The sequence below is a fragment of the Corvus hawaiiensis genome, chromosome 30, assembly GCF_020740725.1.
Source record: "Corvus hawaiiensis isolate bCorHaw1 chromosome 30, bCorHaw1.pri.cur, whole genome shotgun sequence".
Classification (NCBI taxonomy): domain Eukaryota; kingdom Metazoa; phylum Chordata; class Aves; order Passeriformes; family Corvidae; genus Corvus; species Corvus hawaiiensis.
The window spans coordinates 12847043-12874070 of record NC_063242.1 but is presented as its reverse complement, the minus strand read 5'-3'; the positions used below and the strand labels follow the sequence as shown (position 1 = coordinate 12874070).

General features: G+C 35.8%; 1 protein-coding gene across 1 annotated transcript in view; it reads left to right on the top strand.

The window, feature by feature from the left end:
* Positions 1-26484, top strand: part of CEP192 (centrosomal protein 192) — a 71286-nt gene extending 44802 nt beyond the window's left edge. The window contains exons 37-54 of the mRNA XM_048289166.1: positions 257-433; positions 2290-2380; positions 3084-3260; positions 3782-4042; positions 4249-4358; positions 6404-6513; positions 7723-7864; positions 8415-8587; positions 8895-9018; positions 10747-10852; positions 12230-12434; positions 13669-13748; positions 14616-14711; positions 16175-16294; positions 20084-20205; positions 20795-20918; positions 21317-21375; positions 25978-26484. Of these exons, the coding sequence (XP_048145123.1) occupies positions 257-433; positions 2290-2380; positions 3084-3260; positions 3782-4042; positions 4249-4358; positions 6404-6513; positions 7723-7864; positions 8415-8587; positions 8895-9018; positions 10747-10852; positions 12230-12434; positions 13669-13748; positions 14616-14711; positions 16175-16294; positions 20084-20205; positions 20795-20918; positions 21317-21375; positions 25978-26116 (2416 nt within the window). The 3' untranslated portion in view covers positions 26117-26484. The remainder of the gene's footprint in view (positions 1-256; positions 434-2289; positions 2381-3083; positions 3261-3781; positions 4043-4248; positions 4359-6403; positions 6514-7722; positions 7865-8414; positions 8588-8894; positions 9019-10746; positions 10853-12229; positions 12435-13668; positions 13749-14615; positions 14712-16174; positions 16295-20083; positions 20206-20794; positions 20919-21316; positions 21376-25977) is intronic.
* The last annotated feature ends 544 nt before the right edge of the window (positions 26485-27028 follow it).

The window sequence follows — 27028 nt, the reverse complement described above, 5'->3', positions numbered from 1 at the left end:
ATTTATCTGAATCATTTCCAGATGAAATACTTCAGAAGACTGTGTGAGGTACATGTGGCATGTGTATTTACAGCCCAAAGGATTTAAATTTTGCTATGCCTAAAGGTGGTCTTTGTCATAAAATAAAAAGAAGTATTTGTATTTTCCCCTTAAGAAGGTAGTTTTAAAAACACCTAATTTTTTTCAGTTATGTTTTGATTTCATCAGCTGATCTTGTTCTGTTGTGGGATTTAAATTTATTTATTTATTTTTTAAGTACTTTGAAAATCCTTGTGCTGCCATCTGGGCCTCAGTATGAAGTGATGATAAAAGGTGAGGTGGAATCTGGGAAAAACAGACCTGTGTCTACAGCTGCTGGGCTCTCAGACATTCCACCCATCCTTTCCAACAAGCAGTTCATTGCCTGGGGAGCAGTAGCACTTGGATCATCAGTGTAAGTATAAGTTGGACAGTTGTTCATATAGAATATCAAGTTAAGTATTTTATATTGCACTTACTTGAAGTAAAATTTCCAATTCACATTGATAATTCACAGTGATTTGTTCTATGCCTCAAGTGAAAGAAGCAGAATATTACAATTTTTTTTCTTGTGCAAGAAAGTTTTGGAAACAAACTGATCTTGGTTGAGCTTTGTGTATTCTCAAGGACTCATTAGAATATCATTAGAATATCTGGTCCTGTAAGTTTAGCATGTTGTGTAAGTAGAAATGAGGAGGAAAGTATTTTTAAGCTAAATTGAGAGAAAAATTCTGTTGGTTCTTTTGATACCTATCTCTTGCTAGAGATAAATTATGCTTCATCTCATCCATTACAACTAACAGAATCCGGTCTGTGTAATGTAATTTGACCATCTGAATAGCATAAACTGTTGAACATCCCTTAATTGATTTGAATGTGTTGCAATGTTAAAACTTAGAGTGATGGAGAATCTGTTTTGTTCCTAATTATGAATTGCTTTATCCTTCAGACTACTTCTTGTCTGCACTTTTTTAGTTTCATGTTTATAGGCTCAATATTCTATGCTTTAGTGAAACTGTTCATAATTGTTAGGATATTCTTTGTTTCTTTTATATGTAAAGTCTGCAAGTTTTGCAGACCTCTGATCTTCTAGTAATTATTACTTGAGGGAATCATCCACTGTTGGTTGATACTAAACTTTTTGAGGAATCTAATGATGTTCCCAGTGGTTTAAAAGCAGTCCATGTTTGTAGCCAAGAACTGTTTCTGATAGCTGTATTTCTGTTCTCCTGGTTTGTTAAGGTAGTGTGCTTCTTACAGTAGTTCTGGTTATTTGGTGTTTGGGAATTACTGCTTCTTTCCTGTATGCTGCTATCTTTTTATTTGCTGTTCCTCCTGTAAAACAGTTTTGATGAACCCTTGTTTTTAGGAAGCTGAAATTATTTCTCTAATTATGGTTTCAACAGAGTACAAAAGAATGTCTGCCAGTGTTGATAGGGAGACTTTGCTTTGCTCTCTCTGTCCTCTTCTTTGATTCTAACTGCATGATCTATTCTCTTACGTTTTAGCAGTTTTAGGGCTTGTCAAATTCATCTGTCAATGTTTTTTGACAAATGTTTAAGTGTTTAAAATGTCAATGTTTAAAATGATGAAGGTGCTTGCTCTTGCTGGAGATGTTTCCTACCTCTGCTGAGGAAACCTCTGAGTACCAGAAGCCTGGTCAATACTAGGATGTATCACAGAGAAAAGAAACTTATTTTTTGGTCAACCTGATTCTGTCAAATGACCATAACTTTCGGTGTTGCTATTACATTGAGAAGTACATGAAAAGGAAAGGTTATCCTGAATTTAGTTCTTTACTACTGTTCCAGTGAATCTGGGCCAGACTACTCTCAAGACTTTGTTTCCACATAACTTAGTGTCTCTGGATATTCTCATCATAACTGTGTCCTTAAGTGGGTATTTTAAAGGAATTTTTGTATTGATACAGTTGCTGGTTGCTTTCAAAGTTCAGGCTGTTAAGTACAGTATTTGAACTTCAAAAAAGACAGATATTGTTTTTTTTGGTTTTTTTGTTTTTTTATATGTAGTTATTTGGGGATTGTTTTGCTATATGAGTATTCATGTGTTGTGGTGTATGACAGTGTAGGGTGTGTAAGTTTGACAGTATAGAAATAACTTTCTATCTAACATATTCTATTGTTCCAAGAGGTGATTTTTTTTTCCATTAAATTACTTCAAAATTGACTGTCCCAGTTCCATTGTTTCCATTAATAAATATATGCAGTTAATTTGTATTTGCTGTAAAATCTAACCAAACATATCTTTCAGAGAGAAGAAGTTAACTCTAAGAAATGACTCTCCATCTGTGACCCAGCATTTAAGATTGTTGATAAGAGGCCAGGATCAAGACTCCTTTCAGGTGGCTGTCATTAAAATTTTTCTTTAGTGTTTATGACTATGTTTATAATAAAAATGTTTCTGCCCTGAAGTGTTAGCAGGCTGTGTATTTCTTTTAAGACTGCCAAGGTGAATGTGGTAGCAGAGCTTCAGCTTCACTGGCAACCTCGGGAGCAGCTGAAATAAGAGTGCTGCAGCAAACTGGAGCTCAGTTTACAGGTCTCTAAGCTGCTGTATCACAACAGAGTCAGTACTTGGTGGAGTGATCCATCAGTCACCCTTCTTGTAGGAGGGAGTCTAGAGGAGCATAGAAAAACTAGAATCAGCCTTTAGGAATTACCATGGCTTATGGGTCTTTTTGTTATGTAACCTGCATTGATTTATATCCCCTTTTTCCCTCAAATGTTCAGATTTTTTAATCTAAAGTCTTACACTGAGATGCAATTAACATAGTGATGGTAAAATTCAGCCTTGACAGGTTGGGGACTGAGGACAAAAACCTGTTTAAACTGAGAGGCTTGAAATGTTCATTGTGGGGAATATAAACTATCATGGACTCTGTCTTTTTCATTGCATATTAAGCATTGCAACTTTAAATATGCCACTGTCAATGGAGTTAATGTGGAATTTGAAGAAGTTAATTCCTCCTTCCAAGTGTAGTAAGTTTTACTGCTGTGTTTTTTTCCTATTATAGTCACTCAGTTCTGATGTCTTTGTTTTTATAGCTGCAAAGTATATTCGGGTCAGAAGGACGCTTAGCCAGTAATTGGGAACTCAAAATCCGCCCCAAAGAAGATACTAACATCTACCTGATGTTTACACCTACTCGAGTAACTTGCTGCTTTGCAAAGCTGGAAATCAAACAGCTGGGGATACGATCAAAGCCAGGAATTAAGTTTACTGTAAGAATCCCAACATAGCTTCTAATAATTTTAAATGTACTTTTTTCATAATTATTGAAAATCTAGCACTGAATAACTGTTTCTATAAAAAACCTGAAAATTCAAGATATATACTATGGGTATCTGTACACTTGTTAAAATCATATGAGCACTAAATTTTATGCTTTGAACATTAGTATCAATTTTGCATGCAATTTTTTCCTTTGTGAAGGATGAAATATTTTATGTACTATATTAAAAATAGCCTAAGATTTTAACTGTAGAAGTGTTAAAAAATCTGAACTTGTCTTGTTCTATAGGTAGGTCTTAAACAAACTTGAAAGTAGAACTTGAAAATGATTGAATAAATTTAGGCTTTTCAATTTCTTGCAAGGGGTTTTCAGTTCACATTTTTAACATTTTCATTTGTTTTTCTGTAAGTCTTTATATAGTTTGCCATAGTTACGCATAGATTTTATTAAGAATCTTTTTTCATTTGAAGTACTGGTTTTTTGGTGGTGGGTTTTTTTTTTCTCTCCCAGATACCATTATCTGGATATGGAGGAACAAGCAATATAACTTTAGAAAATGTTAAAAAGTTGTCAGATAGCTGCATGGTTACACTGGAAAGATCATTGTCTGCAAGATCACAGAAAGCTTCCTTCCACGTGAGAAACACAGGTTCCCGGGCTGCCTATGTTAAAGTGCTGTGCTTGGCAAACCTGCAGACAAAAACAGTGATGGATCCTCAGGTTATGACAGTGTCTCCGGACAAGTTTGTATTAAGAGAAGGAACACATGAAGTAAGTACAGTGCTTTATTCTGAGCAATTTTTATGAATTTAAATTGTCATCAAAGAAAATGTCTGACTAGTTCCTTATTAAAATCTCACCTAATTCTTATGTCCTGTTTCACTTGTATTGCAGTAATCTGTTGACTCAGATTCCAAACATTAATACAAACAGTAAGATTTCTTTTTCCTCCGTGTGTTGTCTATTTATTTTATCAGGTGATTACTGTAACATGGAATCCGATGGAAAAGCACTTCAATACAAGCATGTTGGTATCGACAGTATGGTTCTTTTGGGGAGATGAAGTTTCGAGGCAGCAGTATCGCAGGTAAGATGTGCTTTGCTATTGTAACAGACTGATGTTTAACAAGAAGTCAAAACTAGAGGTATGTGGTGCCACAGGTATGGTTTTAACACGCTTCCAAAACCAGCAAGAACAAACTAACAGACGGTGATGATAGGTAAAGATCTATTAAGTCTTGCATCTGTAAGTTGTTGATGGGGGTTTGTTCATTTATGGCTTTGCTTACATACTGTACCTACAATCCTAGTTAAGGATTTTATTCTATTTTAACTTTCTTAAATTCAAGTGTGTTGGGTTTTGATGAAATGTTTTCTTTTTTGTGTCGAAAGAGATCTGTGTTCTGTGTTGGTATCTCTCTTTCTAATGAGTATGTAACTTTAATTTTTAAAGAAAAGGCTCATGAAAAGAATAGTACTGATATCCAGGAGCATTAAGTTTTGAACAAGGTTCACGTCTTGGTTTGCTGAATTCTGTTGACAAAGAATGGCTTTGAGTAGATGTGTATATGAGAAAAAGAAAATCCACATATACTCATGACACACTAAGGAAACTTACTGAAAATACCTTGCTGATCTTAGATAGCAGCCATGTTATTCTGCATTTCAGTTTGTATAACTCAAACGCACAGAAATGACATATTCTGCTTTCATTGACGTAAGTGACACTTGTGCTGTCTGTGGGGTACAGTGTAATGCAGAATGTTAAGACTAGGTAGAGCTCTAAGGTGCTGACGATCATAATTCAGTGCAAAACTTGAAAACAGCATTATTTCATCATTGCTTTTAAATGTCATTGCCTGACAATGTGTGAAAGTCATTGTATATATTCTTATCCAAAAGAAGTATTAAACACAGCTGAATTTGACTGCATAACTTTGAATAAAAAGCTCATGGAATAGCTGAGTTCCCAACGTGGATAGGAAACTGGCTTCTTTTAGATATCTTAGAAGATGCTTGTTCCTGATTTTTGTATGAATTGTTTTGTGTGAGGCAATGCTCACTATCATGGAATCCTCCTTAAAGGCCTGATTTCAAAACTTAGGGAACAGTTTTGGTCTACAGATCAACAGAAAACCCATCTAGAAGCTCAATACAACTACATGGGTATTATTGGAAACTTTTAAAATTCAGATTCTGGATGATGTGAGCGAAATGACTTGTTGATTTTATTAGCCAGCAGGCTGGCATATGGTTCTTGAAAATAGTGGTCTAGCTGGTTGTTTCTTGGTGGGAGGTTCTCTGAAAACCCCTTGATAACTTGAAAGAGATGTGTATTTCTTGCAGTGACTGAGTTCTCTAAGCCAGTCCAACCCCATTCTGTAATTGTGCATTAGAATGAGAACATGATTTGAGACTTAGGGGCAGGACTGTGAAATGAGTACTCTGCCTCATCTGCCGACTTGTGCCTCAAGTTCCTTACTCCAAAATTATATATAGTCAGCAGCCTGGTAAGTAGCTTAGGCCTGAGAGTTAGTAGTGCTGAGGTATTCTTTCCTCCTCCATGGCCCTGACCTTATCTGAGTGCCAGATTTCCTCTTGCTGACCTGTAGCTTCCCATTTTACCCAGGACTATTTATATGCCTGTGCCTCCCAGTCTTTTCTATTCTGTTGGCAGTCATGCTCCTTGGCTCTGTGTTCCTGCTGTTGGCTGGCACCTGCTGCCGCTCTGACATTGACTAGTCAATTTTTCCTCTCAAAAGGCTTTCACTTGTAACCAAAATAGCATTCTCCTGCTTCCTGTGGTGATTGAAACATCACTCAGATGCCTGATGTACTTATCAGAAATCTAGGTAGGTGTGACTGACAGCAGAGAACAAGTATGGAAAGACAAACACATGGTAACCATTATTTCAGTGTTTCCTTTTACTCTGCAGCAATAGAGCAGGTATTTCTTTAACCATTTTAAGACTGTGAAAAGACTTCAGTTTTAAATGAATGCTTCCAGATTTGAGCTTGGTGTAGTCAAGAAATGATGAAGTGAAAATTATGCTGGAATCTTATGAGTCTTACCAATCTTTTCAATTCGTTGTTTCTAGTACTGTGTTCAATTTAATGTCTCCTCTTTAATAGAGCTGTGATGTATAAACCCGGGGTAGAAAAACGCATAATCCCAGAAAACAACTTGTTGCGACACACTGTATTTGATGAAGAATTTCAAGGGGAGCAACTTGTGACAGAAGGTAAGACTATGACTTCTTAAAAGAAAAATCTAATACTTATTTTTGTGGGGCAAATGTGCTTTTGGCTGGAATCCTAGTTACTTTTTCACTATTTTTTTTATAAATGTAGAAGAAAAATTCTGAATTTGGACAGTTGTATTGGGCAAAGCTTTGTTGTATTTTCTTTCCTCAGTCCTGCTGAGGAAGGGTGTCATAGAATGGCTTTGGTGGGCACCTGACATCCAGCTAGGGTCAACCCATCACAACAGAATTTGCCTTTTTTCATTCAGTACGTATTTATTTAAATGATTTTCTGTTTTTTTTTCTCCTAGCAACATGAAACCCCAATCTGTAAATATTATAGCATTAAAAATGCTGAGTTTATTTGGAAAGTATTTGCCTTATTACCTATTGAGAAAGATTCAGTTTGTTGTACACAGATATATTTGAAAAGTGAGAGGCAGACAACTTGGATGACACCAAAATATAAATTTATTTTCCTTCCTAAATTTAATAACTTTTTCTTCTGCTTGTTAGTAAGGAATTCATTAATAAGAATACAATATATTTTAAAGGGGTCCTTAAAGCACCTCCCCCCCCCTCCCCCCCACTGTTCAATCCCATAGTGTAATGAACAAATTTACTGTCAAATCCTATTCTTGAAATAGTTATATTCACATATGGAATTACTCACTGTTCTAAGGCTACTACACCTGAATAAATGTGGTCTGATTCTTTCCCTATGAATTGTATATTTTCTTTACTTGGAGAAGTAAAGATTTTTTTTATCATTCATTTTAGTTAGAGTGAAATCCTAGTGAACATTAGATACTTGGGTTCTGGAGTATCCTTTGAAGTTGTTAAGCCAGTGTTAGAGGAAAAAAGTAAGACCTAACTCTAATTTGGCATAGAATCAAATTAGTATATAGCATTTGTATAAAGGTGGAAAATCTATTATAATATTTTTATATTTATTTTTTAATATATAATATTTAATATATCTTATAATAAAAAGTTTCGAATTGGTGTGTATTTAGATTTATATATTATATTTGATGTTAGTGTTGAGCTATGCCTGATAACTAAACTTGTAGGAAGTAGTTTTGGAATGATCTAGGATTTCTTAGCTGATGGATTATTGACTAGGTCTATGTCCTAAATCTCTGTGGTGTAATTTCTGAGTATTATAGAATTTTTCTTACTAGAATTCTCTATTACTCTCATGTTTAGTGTGTGATGTTCTACGAGGGACAAATGATATTCATCTTTTCTATGCAAATATGCAAAGGGTTATCCTTTCTGTGGTTGGATATTCCACTTGTGATCAGGATGGCTTTCAGCAGTCTCCTGGACACCGTTTGGAATTGGACAGGTACTGTAACTGTGATTAGTAATTATATGTATGTAATTATGGTTTTTTCTGGTGAAGTTAGTTAGACACTGGAACAGGTTGCCCAGAGTGGCTGTGAAGTTTTCATCCATGAAGAAATTAAAAACCTGGCTGGTCAATGTCCTTAATAACCTGCTGTAGCTGACCCTCCTTGGAGGTGTTGGACTGGGTGATCTCCAGAGGTCGCTGTGAAACGACGTACGTTGCCTTATTTGTCTCTGCAGTACTTGTTTTCTCTGTATATGTTTTATTCAAGTTATTTTATATTATTGTCTTCTGAAGATAATTGTTTATTTTAGTTCCTTCCATTCTAAATGGTACCTCCCACTTCCAAACATTCTGTGAAAAAGCTGTGTCCTGATACAGCTGCTGAATTGTTTTTTACTTAATGGAGAATTGAATTAAATTGAGGGCCCATGTAAAAAACACTGTACTTTAATAATAAAATTTTGATAAATACTAAAAGTAGGCTATTATAATTACTCATGGGATTTTTTTCTACTGCTTTTGCTTAATGCAGTCTTTTTTTCAGGTTTGAGAACTTTGTCAGACATACCACTGCAACTTTGGATGTTCTTCCTGTTAAAGGACCTCAGGGTCCTTCATTATCTGCAAAAACTAATGTTCTGGTTCAGAATAAATCAGATGCTCAGCAGACTTGGGCTGTTACACCTGAGTATTTGACTTTGACATCTCCTTCTATTGGTAAGTATTTTTTGAAGTTAATGAAATAGCCACTTTAGTATTAAGATAAGTGTACTGCATAATATGTTTGTAAGTGTGGCTTGGTCAGTAATCTTCATGCAGACTTGATTTGAACACAGTTCTTGGATAAATTGTCAGAGGTGATGTGCTGTGTGTATACATACAGTATACACTGCATACCTGTGAAGATTTTAAAGTATTGTGAGGGTGAAATTAGGGCAGAAAATACTTTTTCATTGGTGCATCTCTGTATCTTGGGCATTTTTGTGAATTTTTTTACATGTTAGCTTTTTTTTTTGTGTTACAGGTGGAACAGCAGACACTAGACATGTACAAATTGTCAACAATTCCAATAGAATGTTGACCTTTGAACTTTCATGGCCAGCTCACTGCCTTACTGTAACCCCACAACATGGAGCTGTTGAACCAGAGTAAGTTTCTTTCCATAAGTTCCTTTATGTGAGGAAGTGTGGTGAGGTCTTGGTGGAGTTTAGTTAGTTTAAGTGTGTAACTATTTTATGAATTTTAGCTGGTTTTTAGGAATTTACTTTAGTTTGCTTAGACTGTACCCTGAAACTATTTTAGTTCCACTTCCAGGGTGTAGACTTTTTGTCAACTAACATGCAAATCTAGCTTTTTTTAGGACCTTATCTGTTCTGTATAATGGGAATGTTCTTCTGTCACCTACATAATTATCTGGATGCCAGGAATTTTCTGTGCCTGGAAATACTATTATTATTGCATATTTTTCAAGGAGCTGGATGGCCAGTGAAGCTGAAACTTTAAAAATCTCCTTTTGCAGTAGTGTTTTGTTTAAAATTTAGCTGTGTATTTAAAAACAAAGAACAGTTCCTCCCTTCCCATAACCAACAAACAACCCCCAAAATAACAGTTCTTATAGAAGGCTTTTCTTCTGGGGACTTAGTTTTTTCTTTAGCAAATGTGCTGATATTCCTCACAACTTGATTGTGGTTTTTTTTTTTTAAATTTTGAGAAAACTGGGTTTTGCCATTCAACCTTTGTCTTCTCAGTACCTGTAGGTATGAAAATAATGACAAGCCAGTGTCAGCTTGCCTGTGCCTTAATTGGCATTTTTTTGGAACAGCAGTCATAATATCACTGTATATATATGAGACTTTTCACCCATGGCAGCAAAGACTTTTACAATTTATGCTTGGAAGAGGTGCCCACCTCTCCCTTCTAAATTTCTGGGGGTTTTTTAAGGTTCAGTTCAGAATAGCTCTAAGACCCTGTTATTAAGTTATTTTCATCTTACCCAAAAAAAAGTCTCCCACCAAAAAATGGGTTTTGCTTTCAGAATTGTATTTCAGTAGTTGCTTTAACCTTGAGGATGTTTGCCGAAATGTACTTTCTCTTCGGTCCTGCGTTGTCGATAGCATTTAAACACTTAATTTCATATTCATGTAGATGTAAATTGCTGGGAAACTTTCATCACTAGTGAGAACAAAATAGAGTTTCATGGAAGGGTTAGGAAAAATAGTCTCAAAAAGCAGTAACTATGAATGACTTTCCAGTAGCTGTGAAAGTAAAGACATACTGAGTGTCTCATACCCTAAATTCAGGATTGTCTGGATGATTTCTTAAAAAGAGAGTATTGAAGGCCTTCTGCAAGGAATTTTCTTGCAGTGTAGAATTTTAAAATGTGTTCACTGGAAAAGAGTGGGCAGAATCCTCACATTTTGGGTCCAGGTAAATAGTTTGGATCAAGAACAGAGGTCTGCAAGTAGGAAGCTGACCTGTGGGAACAGCTAACTTAAGCGCAGCAAGCTACACTTGCCCAGTTTTCTATTTTTCATGACCATCTCCCTGCAGTGCCAAGGGCAGTCATCCTGTCAGGACAGGAGCCAGCCTCTGCACTGTGATGGCTGGAGCCCACAGAATTCTTGAACTGAGTTAGGCTACGAAAAGAGGTGGTCTGATTTCTCAGTGATGGTGAAAGAAGGCCCTGGGATCATGGCTATTAAAGCTTAACATATTGAATATCTGATACCTTAAATTTAATGATCTGTAGAGCATCTTCACTTACCTGCTATCTTAAAAGTGCATCCTTTTTTGGGAGGGGCTAGTGACAATTGTGGTAGATATTTATTCTAATATGAGAATCGTTCTAGTTGATTTTGGTTTTTTTTTTTTATTAGGGGCAGTACCCTAATTTTGGTGAGTCCTAATCCAGCACTTGCCACAAGACCTACATTAATTCCTTGGAGTGGCCTGATCTATATCCGTTGTGATAACGGGCTAAAGGTACGTGGTTTACTTGAGATTGGAGATTGCAACTTTTTATTTTACTTTGTCAGTTCTAATGAAGTTGCCAAAACCTTTTAGATTTGAGTCAGCAGCTCTGTCAACTTCCATTATTCTTCTTAATTTTTAAAGTTCTCTTAAAAAAAGTAGTTGAGATGCCATTTTGTAAAGTGAGATTTTTAGTTCATTCATCTCTGAAGAAATACTACAATGTGAACACTTTAACTGAATTGCCAACAAAATTGCACTCACCACTGCCTTATGCATAATTTTCTGAAATGCTACGTACATATATGTAGGTGTGCACGCACAAAAGTAGTCTGTATCATATCTGCATCATATTTTAAAATAAAAGAAGTCAGAAGAGGTTGTTGGACAAGTCATCATAGCTCCTTTTGAGCTCCCTTAAGGTAAACTTGACCTTCTGGATGACAGGTCTGTGACAAAGAATGTCTAGAACAGGTTTTGGCTCCTCATGGATTTTAATCCAAGATTTTTCCCTGATTAAGGTGAAGCATAGAAATAAAATTTATGAAGCCAACAGTTTTTCTCTTGTCAGTGTAAGAGCAAAGGGCTCCTTGGTAATCTCTCCCAAAGAGACTTTTAAAAAAATTTTTACAGACAGTGTGTGTTTTGGGTTATTTGTAACAATGCATGGAGAGAGAAATAGACACTGAAAGGATAAAACTGTATCTCCTTTCCTTTTGCATGGAGGGAAATGTGAGGTATGATACAGAATTGGAAACTGCCTTCAAAAAACCCAAACAAACAGGGAAGTTGTTGAGAAGGAAGTGATAACTGTGCACATAGTTAACCATGTTATATTCTACAATATGAGAAAAGGATTTAAGAAATCTACTAGGACAAGTGTAGAGAATGTAGCAAAACCCATCAAATGATAGGAAATCTGGTAGTTTATAATGCTTTTGTCATTTATTTGCTACCTCTCCAAATCAGCAAAAAGTATGCTAAGATTTTATTAGCCATTAACTGAAACTTTTGAAATTTCTAATTATGTAGCAAAAGTGAACACAAAGCTCCTTCTGAATGAGGCAGTTCTGTTTCCAGTATCTGCAACAGAGAATGTTGTAGGAATTGTCAGTTAAACTAGTTGAAATTACTATTCCTGTTAAATTCAAATACCTATATAGCAAATTTTCAGTGAATATTCCTTTTCTCCTAAATTAAACTTGTCCTAGAATCTTCAAACTTTTGAGGTTGGAGTAGACCTGGGGATTTAATATATGAGAGCTTTCCTCTGTTGTAAAGCTGAACGTAAGCTCTTGCAGCTCAAAGAAATAGAGCTAAATAGTTTGACTTATTAATATATCAATATTCACTGTTTAAAACTTTGCTTTTCTCCAAATCTTGTGAAAGTTTATTAAAGTGCTTATTCAAGAGGCTGTCGCACAGAGTGTATCTGGAGCAGATTTTCCATGCAGAAGATGTGATGTAATTCCTCCACAGTCCGAAAATCCTACTGTTGATGTGGCAAAGTCTCTCCCCAGGTTCCCTCTAACAAAAATGGAGATAAAGAACAGTAACATTGTTTTTCCTAAAACAAGACTTGGTCAAAGCTCAGGTAAGAGGGCTTATTTATTAAATATAGAATCTGTAGTATCTTGTGTTCAGAGGCTGTTTACTGTATGGCATGTTTGGGAACTTCAGTGCCTTGACTTTGGTTTTGTTCTCTTAGTCTGATAAGTGTGAATGACCAGTTCCCCACTTCTGCCTTCGGTTTGAAAGGCTATTCTTTTCTTTTCCTCTTTTTTTTTCCTTTGAGTTCTCCTGATACAGTATACCTTTTTTTCCACGGACAGGTTTGCATACAGGCAAATCAGTTGCTGGGTTTTTAAGCCACTTTGATGAATGCAACTACACTGTGCCTGGGAAAAGAGAGTTACAAGGTTACTGTGTCTAGTTGAAACTCTTTTGGCTCAGTGCACCTTTGCAGTAGATCCATTCTCATCTGTGCTTATGCCCATAGGATATGAGATAAATCTGTGTTTAGCAGGGAAATAAATAGTCTTCCTTAAGACAGTAGGAATATCAGCTATGAGGCTGGCTGTCCTTGTCTTGGTACATAGTGATTGAGGAGGACAGTGTTGGTAGTGGAGTCTGAAATGCTTGGTCTGTACTTTTAATTTAATGCTTAAAATTCTCAAAGTAACTCTATGGAACTCTCGTTCTGGTACCTAGATACCGCTTTTTTTTTTGTAGTACTTATATTTAGGTAGTGAGGGTTTTTTTAATGATTCATTGACATCAATTTTTTTCTCTATCAGACTTGAGGACTTTCAAGGCTTAATTTTATCAATTATATCTGGGCTTTTGTTGCTAAAATTATGAAAGAGGATTGTAATATACTACTCCAGTGTTTATAAATGTCATATATAATGTTTATATGCAGCTAAACTTTTTAAAGTGCTATTCTAGACTGAGATGATCTTGTCCTATTAATTCTTGCCAAGAGACATGTATTTATATGTATGCTGAGTAACAAAACAGATTTTTTGATACAACTTTATTTGGTCCCAGACTGGAATACTCTCAGTGTTTTGTCTCTGAGTGATCAAATAATGGAAGGAGTTGGATATCTTTTGGGGTTTTTTTGGTGAGGTCTAAATTTCTTGTGTATAAGCTTCTATAAAGTTTATGACTGTGCTTTGTTTGAGTCTACTCTTGAGATTTGTTATAATGAAAACTGTTTCCATTAAACTTCTGTTCATCTAGAAACGGTTTCTGCTTAACTCTTTACACCAGAGATACTTGAACAAAGACGTTTAGTATATACTACTCTGTTATTTCTCTTTTAGAGAGTTACCTGGAAATGGAGAATGAAGGGAATGAAAATCTAAAGTGGAGTTTGTCATCTTTTGCACCACCCTATGTTAAAGTGAGTGAATGCTTGCATGGGGAGTTTTATGCAAATCCCTGGGTTTATTTTAGCTTCTCTCTTTCTGCTGTGCTCTCCCCCCCTGCTGCCTCTCAAGAAGGAGTATATATTTGAGCATGACCTCAGTTACAAAGTTTTTTTTTTCACTATCCATATCAGAGAAATGTTTTGCTCCTTTTTTTCATCTCTAATGTGCTCCCTGACTGTGAATGAATCAGTGCTCTGTGGGACAGTTTCTGGTTCACTTACTGCTTTACTGAGTTTGCTTGTGCTCATACAGTATCATCATCCAGATTGCATTAAGTAATCAAGCATAAATGAAAGATCGGTGTCTCTTTTTGGCTCCATAATGCCAGACTTGCCTTGTTTCAGACTTGTGCTGCTGAAATTGCACTGTATGTGGTATCTGTAGAAATTTGAGTTAGGTCAAGGATATTTTAATTACAGTGCTGTTTCTGTGCCTAGCTGTTGCTATTTGTAAATGCTCCCCTATTTTTTTGATAGTCTGAAATGCTGTGATGATAATTTTGATTTTGTCCTAGAATTATTATGGTCCATTGTTGTGAAATGATGAAAAATGGTTATGTAGCACTCTTGCCAGTACCCCATGGGATGGATTATGTCATGTTCCTGCCAGTGCACCACCTCTGAACTGGAAGTCGGTAGTTGTGGTGACTGGATTTAGTAGTTTCAGTCTTTATTAATTTGCTTTTAGGGAGTCAATATCAATTCTTCACTTAAAAGCAGCTCAATTGGGTGTATTTTCCTCAGTCCTCTGCAAGGGTGGTGTATGTGTGGGTGTATTGTGTGGTTTCAGGTTTTTTTTTTCCTTTCCCTTCTGAATCTGACTCATAAATGTATTTGCAGGATGTGGATGGAAGTGGCTGTGTTTATAGGGTTACTTACTCCGTTTTCAGATTTTCCCATGTTTCTGGTACTCTTGAAGCTCATGGACAAGAGAAGGTAAACATTTATAAATATTTCAGGCATATTAGTGTATCTCAATTGTAAAGTAAGATCTTAAATGAGAAATAAATTTCATCTGATGATGATAAAATGTTGGCCTTTCAGTATTGGGTCTTGGAGTGTATCAGGTAGTCTGTAATTCAGCTGAGTTGCTTCTAAGAAGTCATGCAATCAAAGTAGTTTGATTTCAAAGTGGTGGCGTGTTTGTGTTATGCTTTGGGGGTTTTTAAGAACAAAATATTTTAGAATAGAAAACTATTCTAAATGTTTTGTAAAATTTCAGAAGAAAATGGAAAATAGTACTGGCTTCTTACAAACCTAGTGTGAGAACCTGATTCCCTTCCTTGAAGCATTCCTGACATACTTGTTCAAGAACTCTTGTCTGTTCCTAAACTTGGTTTCATTGACTTACAATTTTATCTCCTGGCCAGTAGAGGGTTTCATAACCACAATTATAAAGCACATCCAAGGACAGACTGGATGGGTTTGTAAGGGTCTTTCCTCCCTCATGTTCTCTCACAATGCTACCTGAGTTTTATCTTTTCATCTTTGTGAACACCTATCTTTTAATTGTTATGGATTATTATGACATTATTTCTATAAAGATGCAATTTGTCATCTATTTAGAAGAATAGAAAAAAAGTATTCCTGTCCAGTTTCTGGTAATTTCATAATATTGCAAGCCGTTATTTGAATTTAAACAATTGTATTTGCCTTAGCAATCCTAGTTCAGGCCTATTTGAATAAGATTTACATCACTGGCATGCCAGGCTGTGGGCTGGAGCTGATAAGGTACAGTGATTGGCTGGTTTTTTGCAGTGGATATGATGTTTGGCTACTTAGATATAACTGTAGTGGTCTACTCTAATCTGCTGCTCTCTTTCTCTTCTTCCCTCAACCTCAATTCTGAAGACAATGCAAATCTCTTCTTGAATTACCTGGTACAGCACTATATGGAGACAAGCCTTTGTTACATAGCTGACCTTTAAGGATGATCAAATTCATAGCTTACACATTGGTTTAAATTTCAGGCCTTCTAGTAATTTTAGCATAGTGTGCTTACAGATTTGGAGCTGGAGGAGCCGAGTTGTTCACAGCTTAGTTGCCAGATGAAGGATGGTTTTTTCAGGTGCACATATTTCCCTTTCTGGTCCCCTTTCTCTCCATTTTACTAACAGAAGTAATTGTGCCAGCACTTGCTGACTTCGCTTAAAGCAGATTATCTGAACTCAAATTTTGTTCAAAATTGCTTGCATGACATATTTCATCCAATATTTTCCAGTTGTGAGCAAAGGAGGGATAGCTATTTGTATAGTTTTCTTCAAGATCACCTGTGTGTTCCATGTGTGTTCTGTAGTGTGTAAATTTTGTGGTGGCTGAACCATAACTTTGTACAGGTAAAATTGTGAAGATGTGAAGATTGGTGATGTTCTGCAAAATTTTTCTCTTTTTTTTTGTAGGTTGCTGTAATCTTTTTACCTAGAGATAAAGGAGACTACTCCCAGTTCTGGGACCTTGAGTATTACCCAGTTGAAAATCCGAGTAGGAAACACAAATTAAAATTTCAGCTTTCTGGAAAAGTGAGTATATAAAAGCTGTAAACACTGTCTTGAGCACAAATTTTTGATAACATCTTGATTTTACTATACAGTACTCTTTTTTATATACACTGGTATATTATGGGAAAAAACCTCAACCCTGCTAGTATTTTTGCTGGACTAAATTGTATTTTTTTTGTTATGTTACAAAAATACCATCTTCCTCTTCTTTATGTGATAATGCATTATCTTTTGCCATTTTTGATATAAAACTTTAGTTTGCTCAGAGAAAGTAGAGACACACATTCTAGGGGAATTGTTTCTGTAGGTAAAGATGTTTTTATCAGTTTTGTTTGGTTTTTATATGTTGGTTTTATTTTTGTAAATAAATAGTGAAGTAACTGACCTTTGCTATAATACATAACTCAGTGCAGTTTTGGAATTTTCAAATATCCATCTTAGAGATGGATATTTGTGTCTGTAATAAAAGCTGCTTCAGTATTTTATCAGAGTGGCAATGTGGGTGGGGATAATTGTGAAAGTTATACATGGGAGCAATTGGGTTTGAGTTCTTCTTCGCTTCCCTGTTGTTCCTCAGCTCAAACTTTATGGTAAGGCTTGGAAGAAATGGGTTGGGAGTTAAAACTGGTTTTTTGTGCTCTCAATCCTTACCTTGCTTTTTATCCCTACCTCACTGTCCATACAAGATGAATTTACATAGGACAGAGGATTTATTACCGTAAGGAAGAATTCATTCTAATGATCAGTTAAATAAGCTGAATGTGAAGAGCTTTGTACATTCAGCTTTGTTGTCCTCTTCAGAAGGTTTGACTTGATTTTTCTAAGAAGTCCACACTAAGATGGACCAAGATGGACTAAGATGGACCTTTCTGTAGAGAACCAAGTAGCAGTAGGAGTAGGAACCTTATCCTTCTTGCTGAGGTACCTTACATTTTTTTTGCAGGTTCCTTGTTCTTTCCAAATTAATTGTGTTGAAAGAGTACTTGTAAAAAAGTTTATGTTAAATAACTTCCGAGTTTTGGCATGAGAGTCCTGTATAATGTTTGGTTTTAGAGGGTTTTTTATTCAGCTTTCATCAAATTCTTTGGTCGTAATTTTCCGGAAAGTGAGGAGAATATCTAAATCATTTGTCTGTTTAAAGCTACTTGAAATGAGGAGAAGATTAACAGAACTGTAGAGTTTTAAAGAATTCTCTTCTTAAAACGTGACTAGTTGTCAGAGTTGTGTAAATCTTTGAGCGGCATAACTTGATATTAATGTTTTTGAACTACTGTGTCAGATTTGTTCTTGATTTTTTTCAAAGCTGTTAACAATTAGATCTTTATAGCATCTCTGCACATGGGAAAAAAGTTCATAGAAAATACTTGAAATGCATGTCACGATCATTTTCAGAAAGATTTGAAAAGGAAATACTGTATTTATCAACTAGGTAGGGAACCATGCATCTGTTCAGAAGAGGGATCAACACAGAACATTTACTTAGAGACTTGCAGCTTTTAGTTGAAAAGGCAAGTGTTATGTTCTAGGGATCAAGAGTTTAGGCAGTGTTACTAAAACTTTGAAAAGGACTTGGAGTCTGATGGTCTTTCTGAGGTAGGGGCTTACAGCTGTGGTTAATGTGACTTTTGATGGAATGAAGTGGGAAGAGTGACTGTCATTCAGAGTGACTGAGTGGTATTTATTTATAGCACCACTTCAGAAGAAATGAAAAATTTGGAAGAGCTCAGGAAAGAACTGCAAGAACAACATTAAGTTAGGAAAATCAATGGCACATACCACTTTAATATTTTTCCTAACAAATTAATTAACTGTAATTTTGATTATGCTCTGCATGTGTTTGCAGTCCTCACCACTGGAAACTATAGTCAGGAGTTCAGATCAGCATGTCTCCAAACCCAGTCCCAGAGACAAAGAAAAGAGGGGTTTGACATGTTTTGCAGCCCCAGCCTCTCGGTGCTGGTCATTCAAACTAAGTTTTTTCTTTACCTGAGGAACATTTGTTCCTGCTGCTGGGGGCTGTTCTAAGATCATTGACTTGAGAATGAGTATTGTGTGCAGGAGTCTTGGACTGGTATTTGGGTCTAACTATTGGTCCCTTCTGGGTGAACTAGCAAGTACCTGCCACAAGGTTGGGACAGCACCAAAGTCCTGACTGCTCCTTTAGCATGTAGAAAGTTGAGGACTTTGTAAAGAACCCCTGCTATTTTTTGAAGATACTACAAATGTTAAATGCATGCCACTTTTTAATTTACATGGTTTACGTACTTTAAAAAGGTATGCAGTTAGACAGTTTATGGATCATTTTTCAGCAAACTGAGATGAATTCTTTCATTCTTAACACAAAAGACTTACTGCTAACTTAGAGGTCTGATCTGATTATTATCAGCAGCACAAAGCTTCATCATCTTTGTGTATCCCAGAAGTGAGAGGAGGGAAAACGTTTTTAAACTCTGTGAGCAAAATAATTCCTATTTTCAAGCTATACAAATTTCTGTGTTCCTGAGGTGTCTGGAACAGCAGCATTCAACTGTAACCATTTGGAGTGTTAATGTACTGCTCTCATTTGAAACAGCAGAAGTCAGTACAGGCTGTGGTAAAGCATGAAGTATTTCAAGATGCCCTTATAAAGACTGGGGTAACTTCTGATCATTTTCCATAATGTACCTTATTCTCATGCAGTCAACTTGCCTTTTGATAAATTAGAATTTGAATGATAACAGAGGCATGACACCCATTGTTTTTCACTATGTGGAAAAATAAAAGCTCTTGAAACAAGACACATTTGCAAATCCCTTCTTGTCTTTATGTATTCGGTTCTACTGGGGTTCATGGGTTATTTGCAACTGAAAAATATATTCTTTAAAATGAAGATTTTTTTTTTTTATGGCTGCTGCTATTTCTGACAGACTGATTAGCAGCTCTTTCAATAGAAGAAATGAATGTCTAAAAGACAAGTTTGTCATAGCAGCTCTATTGAAGATGAATCTATTTTTTTCATCTTCCCTGCGTCAGGGAATCAACTGCTTGTCTAAAACGTCAGCACCATTTCAAAAATTGACATAATGTTGTACAACCGTAAGTGTAGGAGGTTCTTTTGGTTCTTTAACTTTGTTTAAGATGTTGTGACCCAAGGGGACTCCAAAGAGTATCTGGCAAGATTCATTAAGCAACGCAGAATTTGCAATTGGTTATTTGTCAAATTATTCTCATTGGGTGATCTTGTCTCCTTGTGTTAGAATACCCTAAATGGGGGTCTTGGTGATGGTAAATATTTTGGCCTAATTTCTGAATGCGGAAAATACCGTATAGTGCGTTATCTGACTCTGTCTCTCTGGAGAGACCTTTCTTTGAGAAGGATGTATTGTTCATAATACAAACTTATTACAAAGCTTTTTGCTGTTTTGAGAATTCAGATTATAATGCTGATTTATGTCTTCCTTCTTTCTGAGCACTTGTTTAGCCAACTTGGTTGTTCTTGAGGCATATGGGCATAATATCTGCAGAGGAAGTGAGGGGTTTTTTGGCTTTTAGTAAAATCTTGGTTGCTTGCAGCCTTTTTGAGATTCCACCTGCGCTGCTAGTTTGTTGTGAACTGTCTTGTAATAACTAAGTATTCGTAAAGCACAGAAGCCTGTTGACGTATTCCTCCTAAATAATTGCTTCCATCTAAATGATCCAGACTCTCATACTCCTGAAAGATTATTCTTTAAATAAGAAGTCTTGGATTGGGTAAGGGGAATGACTTACGTACCTGAATACTTAAGTACTTTTGAATGCAAAGTTTACAGTCTTCTCTGGTTTTGCCAATAGAGTGCTAAAACAGAAAATGAGACACCAATTGTGAAAGCTTCTGCATGTGGCCTTACAAAAACTGAGGTTCCAGTTACACCAGAAATGAAAGTTGACTCTGAAGGACAACCAAAAAGAATAAGGTATGTATGGACAGAACTTGAAAGGAGTGTGTCTGCAGCTGGGTAAAAGGGTGTGGGGGTAGAACACAACCCCACAACCAAAGCTTTTTTTTACTATTGGGACATCTGTGTGGTGGAACAGGCTTCACAGAGAGTCTGTGCAGTCCAGTCTCAAAGGTTTTTGGGATCTAACTGGGCAGCTTGCTCTGACCTCACATCTGACCCTGACTGGAGCCAGAGGTTGGACTAGAGACCATCCGAGTATCTTCTGACCTGAATGCTCCTATGATTCTATGTTAAAGAGTAAGCAGCTGTAAAAACAGACTTGCCAGTACCTCTTAGTGGCTTTGTATTGTTCAGTCTTCCATGCTTTTTCTTTTCAGTTGAGTTTCTAAGTTGTCTAACCATGATATGCTGTGGTAAATGAACTGGTATTGACAGTAGAATTTTGTGTATACTTTTTGTATATTCAAAGTTGATGTTTTCTGGATCTTTCAATTTTTTCTGATTTATTCTCATAAAATACACCTGTTACTTCAAGTATGCAATCAATATACACAGATCATATAGGTCAGAAATGTTAATATCTTAAATCCCTTTTTCAAATCAGACAAAAAGAGGTCATTCAAGGGGTATATGCACCAGAAGACTTCTACGTTTTTCCTCTAACCAGAGTTGGGGAAACATGCACATTAAAGGTCAACTTGAGGAATAACTCCTTTACAACACACATGGTAAGTTTGACTGACTTTATCTTAAATAGATACTTGTAAGTCCTTTCAATTGTTCACCTGCACTGTTTTTTTCTCTTTTACTATTGACAAAAATTACAATAGTACAAGTCTTAGTTTGCTAGTTCCAAAAGTCTATATTGGAAGAATTTTGATGTGTAATTTTTCTCTTTTGTCTGACTGAATAACTGTGTGTATTTGTAATATATTAATATGAAAATATAGTAGATCAAAATTTGCATAGGTTTGTTGTTCACAAATGTGGGCATTCTTTATTTTTAAACCTTGGGTCTGTGTAAAGCTGTATTTGTAAGTGACCTGATTTATCTTAAACATGTCATAAATTGAATATGATGGGCTTAAATATAGTGCACTTTTGAGCATTTTGTATTAAATTACAGCTGAAATTTGTAAGTCCCAGGGAGCCTTTCTACATCAAGCACTTGAAATACTCTCTAAGGTGAGTAATGCATATGCTAACATTCTCTCCTAAAAAAAAAATTAACCAACTAATGCAGTGAGATAAATATCTTCTGTATATGTAGAGTGCTAAAATGTAGATATAAATATTCTGGATGTCTGACTAAAGGGCTGGGAGGTGTTTTGTTGCTTTTGTTTATAGTTAAAGGTTTGGGGGGGGATTGTGAGGTTTTTTTGGTTGGGTTTCTTTTTTTTTTTTTTTTTTTTTTTTCCTAAGCTGTACTCTCTAATCTCTGTTCGAAGCAGAATGAGCCCACACAGTTATTTCTGCATCTGCCAATTTCTTCCCTGCAAATTGTTTCTAACAGTGCTTTTAATGTTAAGCCTAATGCTTCATGTAACCATTTGGCATGCTGTGCACAATCAAGTCATTCCTTCCATTTATACTTTCTGCACAACAGACCCAGCAAATTGCCTTCATCATGCTTCTAATTTGACAAACCTGCAGAGCTGCATCAAAGATTCTCTGCAAATACAAGGTTTGAGCAGCTAGTGGAATTGTCTGGTCATACCAAGTATTTCAGCATTTTACCTGCATAGAAGAAATTTTTAAGTTGGTGATAACAGTCCTGAAAATAAACCCAGTCATCTGTGGAGTTCATTACAACAACTATGTGACAGTAGTATTAGTCATCTCTTCAAGAAGTACAGCATCTCACATGCTCATCTGCAACAGTAGGATTGTCAGGAAGCAGAAATGCAACCATTTCATTAGAAGTGATACAGCATACATTCTGAGTGTTTAAACAGGTTCCCATTTTAAACACAGGGAAGCTAAGGGTATAGAGAGCAGAAATTGTGAGCAAATTGTAAATGGAGTTAGATATTCTGCCTCCTAATCTGCTCCACATTCATCACAAAGATAGGGCTGTGGTGGTGTTAGCCAGAGGTATTCAAGGTATTCTTAAGGCCACTTTTCAGTGCCAAGTGTTATAACTCCACCTAGGCATGTGTTAGTGCTTCAATTTAACTGTCATCTTTTTATTGAATATTTCACATGAGATGGCACAGAAGGGTTTTTTATGGGGGGAGTGACCAGGATAAAATCTATCCACATAAAGACAACCAGCTAGATCTGTCTGAGGCTGTACTGTAGCATACAGAGGACAGGATGACTTGATTTTGTCATCCTTGACAAAAAAATGAGTAACTTCACTGGAAGACACTTTGATATTTCAAAAATATTGTTGAGGAATGCTGAAAAAACTATTTGGTATATTTTCTGCAAGAGATTATGAACTCCTACTGCACTTATCTAAAGTAGACTTAACAAGTTTAAAAGTCAGTCTTTTTTTTTCCTAGTAACTTTGGCGGTTTTTTCTTTGGCTGTAAATACCAGTTTTTCCTATCTTTTTAAAAAATAATTTCTCTGAAGTCGACATAGTGCTCTCCCATTTATGAGCATAAAGCACAGATTTACTTGACTTGGATAGATGCTTTTAAAAAAGTGTTAAAAGTGATTTTAATGGCTTTTATTTGAGAATAGCATCAAGGAGGGTATCAAAAAAGCCACTGGCAGCTGTTTCCTTCTAAACTTGGCTGTCTTTGGAAGTAATGCTCAAAACTAATTGGATGAGAAGACTCTTCACAGGAACTTGGAATATTAGTCTTTAAATAAGTATAAGAATGGAAAGTACCATTTACCTATATGTTTTTAACCAAAAAAGTATGATGTTTTAAACATGGTCTATTGTATGCTCTTAATTTTGTGGGCCAAATTTGAAAGTAATCCTGTATAATCAAGTTTTAAATCTGGATAAAGAAAGTGAAAGTTTGTATCCAATATCAAGAGTCTGACCTTCTGAATTTGGTATAGTGGCTTTGCCAGTTCTTCAGTTGGTTATGCCATCCCCAGTACCAGTACATAGCACTGCTGTGGAATTCTGTCTGCAACTTACACCCAAAAGAGTTCTATTTGTTGACAGAGTAGAATTTGTTTTACTGCAAAGATAATACTTTTAATAATATGGCTCTTAAGTGATACAAATATATGAATTAAACATTAAAAAAAATGGCAAGTTTCTGTTTCTGGAAGTACTACCAGGTTGCTATGCCTACTTAAAAATGTTTGAAAACAAAAATGTCCCAATTTTATTGCTTTCAGAAGCTATCTGATTACAGGGTAGTTTATATTCTGCATACTAGTAAAAGATAAAACTGTTTTGTTGAGTTGTTCCCTTCACTAATTATTTTTGTTTCCAGTAGCCACCCTTCTGTCAGTGCTCACTGTTCATTGATGAACCATCTGGTTACTATGGTTTAAATAGCACTTTTTGCCCATACTCTTCTTTTTCAACTTACCTATTCCAGTGTTGTGTTTTGAGGACTAGAGGATTAGTTTGTCTATGAAGCAGGCTTCAGACATGCCTGACTTCTCAGAAATACCTCTTGAAACTGGTGCAACAACCTGTAAAGGCCATACACTATTCAGAGACTGAGGTGCAGGTGTAGTGGAAAGTTTGAAATAAAAGGGTTTTTTTTTAAGAGAAAAAGAGTTAATTGCAGCAGAATTCTACTTGTCCTGACACTATCCTTCTTGACTAGTTTCTGATTACTGTACTGGAGAAAAATCTTCCAGGTTGCTTCATTTCTGAGAACATTTATGTTATGGAGTAGCCCAAAGAGCTGTTATATCTGGAGTCTGAACTTCCCAGTTTTGTTAGCTGAGAAAATGAAAATAGCATCTTTTCCTTTGGGCTAGGAAGCAAGTGTGATGAGCCTTATCTCAATTGTGAGAAATCAACTGTCTCCTACAAAAGAGACTATGTAATTTCTGACTTATTTGGCTTTTAGGGAAGAACAGTAATGTGTTTAGCACCCACCAAATGGACACCTGAATTTAGAGATCAAGCAGAATTTAATGTAGCTGTCATATGCTAAGAAACTGCTCTGCCTCAGTACTGTTGAGGTCACATGGTTCATACTCTGGAAATTAATACTTGACAGCCAGATGTGGGCATCTTTCTGAAAGAGCAAAACTTACTGTTAAGTTTTTGATATGGTGTAAGTTTGATTTTGGTCATACTGTTCTTTTTGAGTAAATGTTATATAATATGTCAGGGAGCATACATGTATTATTTTGGGGATGATACAGACTTCTGCATCTCTTCTGGCTTTCTACTGAATTTAGTTTTACTTTTGTACATTCTCAGGTGGCCTAGTTATATGCAGCTTCACACTCTATTCCTACTAAAATTTATGTTTTCTAACATAATGCATTTTACTGATTAAATAATCATACTGATGCCCTTCACTTAAAAAAATGGATTTTTAAAAAAATAATCTGAGTAAACATCTTTAGCCTGTATATCATAGATGGTTAAAAAGACAAACACTGCCACATTTGTTATACGACACTTGGCAGTCGAGGATGAGACATGAAACTGATTCGGTTGTATTCCTTTGGTGCACTGTTGATTGTAGTTCGCTATGGTATAATTATTTCTTTATTTTTGTATTAACCTGATTTAAAAAATACGGTACCATCCCCGTCTTTATTCTGAATGTGTGTACTCTTATTTGATTGACCAGGATGTTGTTAAAAAAAGAAAATTTGCTGATGTGACTACTTCAGCACTAAGGATGATACTAGCAAATGAGAATTGTATGTAAGGCTGGTATTACCATTTCAAATGTAGGTGAGGGGTAGAGTAGAAGGGTCAAAGCACAGATTGATTTCAATAAGTTGGATTAGTATAGAGAAAAGGAGTATGAAAAGGTAGGAACACAGTGAGAAAAAGTAGGGGAAGGAAGCACATTCCAGAGGGCTTTGGACAATACTATATAAGGAGAGAAAATTGAAGCTACAGTAAAAGCAAACAAAGCTATCTTTTCTTTTTCTACTAAGTGATGCTGTTCATAATTCCTTATTTCAGTATGTGCCTGTTACTGCTACCTGCTTCAGTGCTGGATATTTCTATTGGATGCCACAGAATCCAATAGACTGCCAATCAAAATTTTCAGCTTTTGCTTGTACAGCTTATATTTTCTAATAATTCAGTCTAGGCTTTTGACAATTAACACAGCCACCCATTACATTTGGTATGTTTTTATGTAATCCAAATAGAAGAGGAATTACGTAACCTAAAACGGTGTAAAATTTCTAAAATGCTGTTTGAGGATGGACATATTGATTTGCAATAATTCAGAAAAATATTTCTTAATGTGGAGGCAATTAGAAGTAATGAAAATTACTTTAGTAGCTTCAGATGCATGAATTTCAAAAAAGAATTGAAAATTTTAGTGTACTTGTTTGATGTTTGAAGGGAAGAAATGTAGTAATTTTGCTCTAAATAAAGTTTATGCACTGTCAGTATTGTCAAGAGGCATACCAGCCTTATCAAAGTAAACTAGCAGGAATAAAGTATTGTATTACTTTGTATAATCAGAAGGAAAAAATGACCTTCATAATCAAAATCCTTCAGAAGAAAAACAGATAATCAAATCTATAAAAATAAACTTGATGGTCCAGCACACATCCAGTATACCATTTTCATGAAAATCAAAAGTAGACAAGAATTTGTCTATCTGGTAGTATTTACTTGTTTATTAACAATGATTATGCCCATAATTGCCATTTTAGATCCTGTCATTTCATCAATGTGCCAGTCCAGTTCAAGCCAAAGGCAGAAGGAATGTTTGAAGATGTCTTCGTTGTGCTGACAGCCAAATATGGCCCAATTAACATTCGGCTATGGGGTAAAGCTATTGCAAAAAAATAGAACAGTTTTATAACTGTTTATAAGAATTTATAACAGTTCATACCATTTAAAATATTCAAAGATTTGCTACTACATTTCCATACTAATGTCCTACTTGTTTTGCCCTGTGATGCTGCTTTGATGAAAAGTCTTCTGTAAGATACATTATGGTGCTTGTTTTACAAATCTGTTTTGATCGTAAAAACATTGAGAAATAACATTGTATGTTTTAAAGTTGTCATTTTCTAATTTATGTTTCTGCACTTTTGATGAAAATGGAAGTTTTCTATTTTTGCATTTATTAAAAATAGATAGATACTGATATATTTTATTTTAAGCATTGTAAATACAGAAATAAAATCTATGTGTAAACAGTTGATGCTACCTGATTTCTGTCTCTGTTAGAGGATTCTTTGCTGTAGGTAAGGAATCAAGCTGCCTCCTCTTAGACAATGCTAAATTTCTGGGGAGGCATTGCAGTCCAGAAGCTGATTTGTTAATATCACATTTCCATGAGGTAATGCTGGGGTCTGGCAATCAGCCCCTACCTTTTTACAGTTCAGTGGCAGGCATAGACATTGTTTTTAACTCTCAAAATGTGAAAACAATGTAAATTTTAATATGAGCAATAGTGCCTTCAGCGCTCCACAATTATGCATCTTACCCAGTATTCTGTCTCTGAAAGTCACACAAAGATGTTACTTAGGGTAATGACGTAAGCCTGGCTGCTTACTGGTTCAATTCCATTTCCTCAGCATCTGCCACCAGATGAATAAGGATGGGAGGTAGAATCCCACCTATGCCTTTTTTTCCATTTATTGGCCTGTTTGTGAATTCACCTGTTCACATTTTTTAACTCTTTTGACACCTTGTTTCCACAGCTCCATGAGGCAGCAGGCTCCGAAAGTTCACTGTATATTCTTTCAACAGAAT